Source organism: Convolutriloba macropyga, unplaced genomic scaffold (genome assembly GCF_964194025.1).
Source record: "Convolutriloba macropyga unplaced genomic scaffold, txConMacr16.3 SCAFFOLD_4942, whole genome shotgun sequence".
Lineage (NCBI taxonomy): Eukaryota > Metazoa > Xenacoelomorpha > Acoela > Convolutidae > Convolutriloba > Convolutriloba macropyga.
In genome coordinates, this window is record NW_027449749.1 from 11,848 (window position 1) to 19,037 (window position 7,190).

Below are 7,190 nucleotides of genomic sequence, written 5' to 3' on the forward strand. Positions count from 1 at the left end.
GGGTTTGGGTGTAGGGTCTGGGTGTAGGGTTTGGGGGGGCAGGGTGGGGGCAGGGTGGGGGCAATAGGGCGGGGGTGGGAAACGGGGGGGCTGAAAAAGTGGCAAAACAAATGATGTGAAAATATGCTGTACGAGTACGATCAATCCGTATCCGTACCAATGTAACCATGATTTCTTGCCAAATCAGGCACGGGGTCCCCCGATCCCCGGGATCTACTTAGCAAATTCGTTAATCAATTAATTCGTCAAACGTTATTATTAATAATAATAATTAATTTTTCATCATATACACGTACGAGTGATGACATCGATCAGTGCTCGTAGGCCGGTCGCGCTGCATGATTACGCGCGAAATGTACATGTACTAGAATTTCAGTCCGTGATTTCATCGGGAATTTCGTATGATTTCGTGATGTGTCCCCGAAGGAGTGCAGTACTTCGATCGATCGGGAAAAGTCTCGAGTTTCCTCTCACGTCACGAACAGTCGCGGAAATCACGCTCTCGGCTTGCCGCCCTCGTGTATAACCTCGACAGCTATTCGTAATTAATCCTGATGAATCTTGTTTCTCCCTCGAATCCGGTGTATGATCATTGATCTGGCACCGCTTTATGGAGATCGAGCTGGTACCAGGAGGTCCCTCCTGGTACTAGAGCTGCCAGGGTACTCGTAGTAGGTACGTATATATATATATATATATATGAGGCCGTTTACGGTAGGGCAGTACTTTTGACCCCCATATCCGGCAATTTCACGTACAGATGTTGCCAGTACCCTACCGGCTCCCGGCCAGTACGAGTACCGGACATCCCCGGCCAGAGGCTAGTCACGTACCTAATCGCTGCCCGCCACGGAAGCCGCGGCGCCAGAAACCCACGCATCCTAAGCATCCTTGGGAAACCAGCGGCACAGTGAGAATCAGCGCCTTCGAATTGCTCTGTCTGAACGGCTGCACGACAAACTATGAGGTATTCCCTCGCCTACCTTGCGCACACCCCACCAAAATTCGATCATCGCGAGCGGCCTGTGGACATAGTACTGCACGCAGTACAGTGACGCTGACGGTGTCTGACACTGCACTTGCCCTGCCCTGCCCAGGCTGTGACCCACGTTCGCTAATGGCCCCTGACAGTCACATACCAGACACGTTTTGGTGTCTGGCATGCGGCCAGCTCGAGCGCACAGGCGACACACCGCGAGTACGCCTAGTTTGCAAGGAGGATGGCCTGTTTGGTCGCCATCTCGTCGGCTCCGCTGTGCTGTGTCACCCCAGATTGCCCCCCCGGGATTTCAGCCTAGTTCCGTCGCAGATCACAGATGGAAAGGGGAGATGCACAGCAAGGAACGGCCTCCCATATGTAGGATACGTATGTAATGCAGGCTTCCAACGCAAAGACTCCTCCACACACCATCACCACAGTGGTGGTAAGGCAGCTAGAGAAGCTGCCAGATTGGCTGCTCCCCAGACTAGGCAGCAAGCCCAGGCGCAGGAGTCTCAGCGAGTTCAGGCCTTGAGACAATCGTGGGAGAAAGAGAGGTCTGAACTGCTCCAGTCTCAGCAACATATGCATGAGAGGCTTATTGCTGCTGAGGAAGAGCTGCAGGTAATATGTGGCACTGTTCATCACAGGCACAACAACCTTCGCAGTGCCACATGTTTGAATGCATCACAGACGCATTGTTGCAATTGAATGTTGTTTGTGCCCACACATGGAACGGAGATTTGCTTGTTCACTTGTTGTCTGAGCGTATGTATGTTTGGTTGTTTGTGCATGCCGCATGGTCCCATAGACAGCAGACCACACAGCTAGGGTGCAGCATCAACGACTACTTGATAGCTGTGCAGAAGCACACGCAAAGTGGATGGCTGCGCACAACATAGCCTTGCGACAAAAGGAGATTTTACAGCAATCGGAGAACAAGATTGCTGTTTTGGATCTCCGCCTTGCAGAAGCTGAGGCTCAAAAGGCACGAGCAGAGAGGCTGAAAGACAACCAAGCTGGCCTCCTGCGGGCCCAGCAGTCGAAATATGCACAGCAAAGGACTCTTGACAACAAGGTATGTCTCTCCGTCTGTTTGCGTGTCCGTTTGCCGCATGCCAACCTGCCCATCCATATGCCTTCTTTCTGTTTGTCTGTGTTTGTGTTTCTTTGTTTGTCTATCAATCCATCTGTCCGCTGTGTCCCTAGCTATGTGTTTGGCTCTGTGTGTGTGTGTGTGTGTGTGTGTCTAAATGTATACATATCACCCCTGCGTGTGTATGCTTACATACCATGAACTATATTTTTGCACGTGCATGTGCAGTCCTCAATCTTGCTGTGCGATCCGCATGTTGTTGTAGGTTATCTCAGGGGTCGATACTGGTGCAAAAGTGTACGCAGCATTGGGTCTGCGATACAATCGAGATGGCTCCCAAATTTCTGGCGTTGATACTTCCTTTCACAAGGAGCTTTGTGACATGGGGGAGCGTCGGTTGCGTGATCTGCTGCAGAAGCTGGAACAGCCTGTAGTCACCGTGGTCAGTCCATTCCACCGTGATGTGGCTCCCTTGCTCCGCCTGCTCGCAGACAAAATAGATGCTGGTGGTAGGCAGTCATCCAAGCGGCGGATTGTTACTGCTGCTCTGGCGGACCTGCCCTTGGTCAAGGACGTCGTGGCTGAGTTGAATGCTACTGATGACCGCGAGGAGGAGAGACGGCTGCTCAGTATACTAACCCAGTCATTCAGCAAGGCAGAACTCAACAATGATTTGGGCTTGGCCAAGGCTGTCAGTAAAAACAAGTGGGTACCTGTGCCATGCCTGATCTCCCACTACTCATTGTTGGTAGTGCATTGATATCCCAAGTGCCTTTTCCTTGAACGACCGCCAAATGCATATTGCATGATGTGGCGTATATCTTGTGCAGGTTTCGCCAGGCGCGAGCCCATGCTAGGGCGTATGGTGCGGGCACCACCAAGCCAGCTCTGTTGTCGAAGATTACACGCCAGCGTGTTCATGCCACACAATTTGAACATGCATTGAAGTGGATTTGCAATCCAAGCAACATGCAGGTGCAGAATGCCCCCCCTATTTTCTGAGGCACCTGTAGCCATAGCTACCAGTATGTGTTGTCTCATTGATACATCACTGTGTGGTACGTAGGATGTGGCTTTCGGACAGAAGGATATTTCACTGTCAGATGGTACACGCCTTAGTGTCCCCAGCACATTGCGAAAAGTCTTGAGATCTGAGCTATGGCGAGAGTATTTACAAGCTAACACAGATCCAGAAACAGGCAAGCCCTTAGCCCTGGTTTCATTGTGCAGAGGCCTCATGTTCATTTCTTCAAGTTGTAGCTTGCCTGACCTCTGACAAAACTTTTCATTATTTTGGCAGGGAAACCAATGCCCGGTACTCTCAAGCGCAGCAAGTTCATGAAAATGGCAAAGGTCGCGACCGGTGGTCAGCAGAAGGTGCTTACAGGCCTTGACAACATCTCACAACGGTTTGGCCACGAGAACTTCCAGCACCTACGGCGTCTTGTGGAGCGTGTGTATGACGCTGCGCCGCATTTACTAGCAGACCACAAGGAGAATCTCCTTGGTAGAATCGATGAGTACGAGTATTTCCTGAAGCGGCGGATGACAACACATTTACAGCCTACGTCTCGTGTGTCAGCCCATTGCATCACTCGTATGCTTGGGGGCCTCACTAGCACTGCTGCGTCGGCCTGCCCAAAGTGCAGGCCAGACAAGAAGTGCAAGCCGTGCCAGGAACGTCTGGTATACTGCAATGACTGCCCCGAATCGTGCCAGGACCATCGTGAACATTGCCCCCAATGTGACGAGCTCTTCGGCATTTACGCAGAGCTTCATGCCATGATTCAACTGGCCCGAGGTCTGCCAGCAGATCAGATTACCCCCACAGCTGTGGACGGAGATGGCGACCTGGATTTATTTCCTATTTCTCCCACCACATCTGATGAACAACAGGAAGTCACTCCTCAGAGCTTGATGAACGAGCTTTTGAACGATTTCTGTGTGTTGGGGAAGCGGTATCGCGCCCGCACCGAGAAGTATATTGCTCATCTTGTCCGCGCCCATGTTGAGCAGGTAAGCCGGCTATTTGACCGCCGTATATACGCACACAGTGAGGAACCATGCCATTGCAGTCGAAAACACATACAAATATAGCTTGCCACCGGGGCTGGTTGGGTACCCTAGGCTTGTCTACTGTGCATGCTGTAACATGCGATGTTGAGTCGCGTGTGTCATTTTCTGTAGGAGCTCAAAACCCTCCGGCGGGAGCAGCTTCGCACTGACGACTACATCCTTGTCATCGATTGGAAGATGAAGTGGTTGGCTATGGTCTGGAGAGAGACTCAGCAAGAATGGTTTGGAAAGGCAGGGATCCCATGGCATGGTGGCATGGCCCTGATGAAGTATGTCCCAGAAGAAGGCGAGGAGGAGGACAGCCTTGATGATTACACAATCCTGTACTTCGATTTCATCACAGACCACAAGAAAGAAGATGGCTTCTCTGTGGTCTCTATGCTAGAAGGCATGATCCATTTGATGAAGGGGCTTCACCCTGAGCGCACCAAGGTTGGGATTGAGTCAGATGGTGCAGGATGCTACTCCGGGAAGTTTGCTCGTCTGGCCATACCGATGCTGTCTGAGATCACTGGAGTCCAGGTGCTTTACCATTCCACAGGGGAGGCACAGTGCAACAAATCTATGCTTGACAACCACTTCGGCATAGCTGGACCCGCTGTGACGGCAGTCGTTGCAAGTGGAAGACAGGATGCCACTACAGCTCGAGATGTTGTGGTAGCCCACCAGAGGAGTACGGCGATTGCGAACACTGTGGTTCGGGAGGTGGAGATAGACCGCAGCAATGAAGGCATCCTTCAGCCCAACGCTTTGAAGAAGCCAGATATCTCCGTCCGAAGCATCGCCCTAACAACGATGGAGTATGGTCCGGACCGGAAGCTCTCTGGAGTGAGGTTCTTCAAGCATGCTGGCTTTGGGAGTGGGCAGCTTGTCACCAGAACAGCATTGAATGCAATGTGGCAGAAACCACAGGGCTCGACTGGTGTGGTGTTGATCGACTGGCCCCTCAATCATGAAGGCAATCCACCAGCCCCCGGTTGTGGTATCCGCTTGACGCTGCCGGCCAGTGGACGTGAACCCGGCGGTACGTATGTTCTTTCGTTGCCCATCTATGTGCCGTAGCCAATTGCCTTGCCCGCCTGCGAGACCCATGAGGGTCGAAACTGAGCCAATGCGTGGACAAATGGCTGATATCCGGATGTTGTGAATGATCATAGTAATGGCACAGTAGGTATTGTTGTCATGCCTTACATTCGAAGTATCACCGTACTAAGTGTGTCAATGCGTTGGTTCGACATCTTTGCTTGCATGTACTCGTGATGCGACCGTACAGCTGTCAATCCTGGTGGTCCTCCACAAGCCCAAGCACCCCCAGGAGGAGTTGAGGGGGCTAGTCTTGCTACAGAGGCCACCGCCTTCGACAATTCTGAAGTTGCCGGTGCTGGTGGTGGAGATGCTTCTTCCTGCGAAGAACAGCTTGGACTAGGCCGCGTGTTGGAGGGGGGCGGGTCCAGTACGACGCATCGCCGTACTGGGCATGGAGTGCCTGGCGAGCGCGGAAAGAAGATCAAGGCTGCTAAAGCATTGCAGAAGAAGGAAGAGGCAAATCGAAACAAGCGGATGAGAATTGAGATCGAGGAGTCCAAGCTTGCTGACCGGCAGAAACGAAGCAAGGGATTCTGGTGTGACCCGCCTTGCCGACACTTCACATTCACTAAGCGAATGATGGAGAGACACAAGGCCGACAAATCACGTTGTCCTGACATCTCTACGCAGGTACAGTATGCGCGGCATTTTTCTCCTTGTTGGCTGTGATGTTATTGTCATTATTCTATATACAGATTTACAGTAGAATTTGTAGAATAAAGCATTGCTAACTCCAATCGTGTTGTTCCAATCTGCTCAATTGCTGTATCTGAAGGTGTGGGGCTGGAAGCGTGCCAACAAGGTTGTGCGGCCGAGATACACTGGCATGGACCTCATAAAAAAGGTTGCTGCCAATCCTGTTAACGGTGTCAAGGCATTTGTCAAGCAAAGGATAGGCGAGGAGCATGCCGAAGCTCTGGATGATGCCGTTACGTCAGCTGCCCCTAGCCCCACCCAGTATGCTTCCAGTGAAAGTGATTCTGACAGTGCAACAGACGCTGGAGACTCTGCCGTGGCCGGCAGAGGTTGCCATTCGGCAGATGGCCATTACCACTTCGTGACACGTGCAGCTAGCCAGATGCGTGTCCCGCTTATCCCTTCAGGCCTCGCTATGAAATCTGGCGGGACCTCTAAGCCGGCGAAGACGAAGCACAAGAAGAAAGTGAAGCACACCCATGCACAGCTTTCGTTTTTGAAGTGGTGTTACCAACAAGGAGTCTTGAACAAGAACAACAAGATAGGACCAGCTCAAGCGCAAACTCTGATGCCACTGCTTGGCACTCTTCAAGGTGCGGAGAGATTTCCTACCGATCCATTCTGGGTTGCCAGTAGCATCAACGATCCAAGGACAGGGTTGCCGAGGCCAAAGTTTAGGCTTTGTGAATTGCTTGATCACTGGGATTTCCGACCATGGTTTTCCCAACAGAAGCAGGCATTTGATAAGAGAGTATCTGAACAGCTGCAACTGGCGATGAAGGAACAAATGAGCCCTTTGGACTTGGGTGGGAGCGATGATGAGGGGATGTTAGATGATTAGATCATTCGGACGAGTTGCTTCCAAATGGCAATCATTGTTGTAAGTCGTTCATGATATTTAGTATTGCTGTTGGGGAGCCCCTTCCCCACTGTAGCATCCCTTGGACCCTGGTACCTTCCCCCCTTGCACCCGCGAATTCCCTCTTTTACTTACGAGCATGTATACACATCTACAACGTACTCTCCCCCCTGTTTGAGCATAGACCCTTTTGAATTTAGTCCCCCAGATTTTTCAGCGTTTCAAACATATTGACAGGACAACGTACCCTACAATGTACTTTCAGTCCGCGTACTCTACTCCAATCTACCTCTCAGTGTACTCGTAGGTAGTAGGTAGGTAGGGTAGGGTACCTACCTGCATGCAGTAATAAGCCCGCATGCATATCAAAGCCTGCACATAAGGATACTACCTCGTAC

General features: G+C 51.5%; 1 protein-coding gene across 1 annotated transcript; it reads left to right on the forward strand.

Annotated features, from left to right (window-relative positions):
* Positions 1-791: 791 nt before the first annotated feature.
* Positions 792-6,838, forward strand: LOC142355299 (uncharacterized). The gene is made up of 10 exons (XM_075407510.1): positions 792-967; positions 1,098-1,603; positions 1,791-2,057; positions 2,341-2,780; positions 2,906-3,050; positions 3,142-3,274; positions 3,376-4,091; positions 4,263-5,175; positions 5,425-5,867; positions 6,013-6,838. The coding sequence occupies exons 2-10, from the start codon at positions 1,118-1,120 to the stop codon at positions 6,772-6,774; spliced, it is 4,305 nt and encodes a 1,434-aa protein (XP_075263625.1). The 5' UTR covers positions 792-967; positions 1,098-1,117; the 3' UTR covers positions 6,775-6,838.
* Positions 6,839-7,190: the final 352 nt, after the last annotated feature.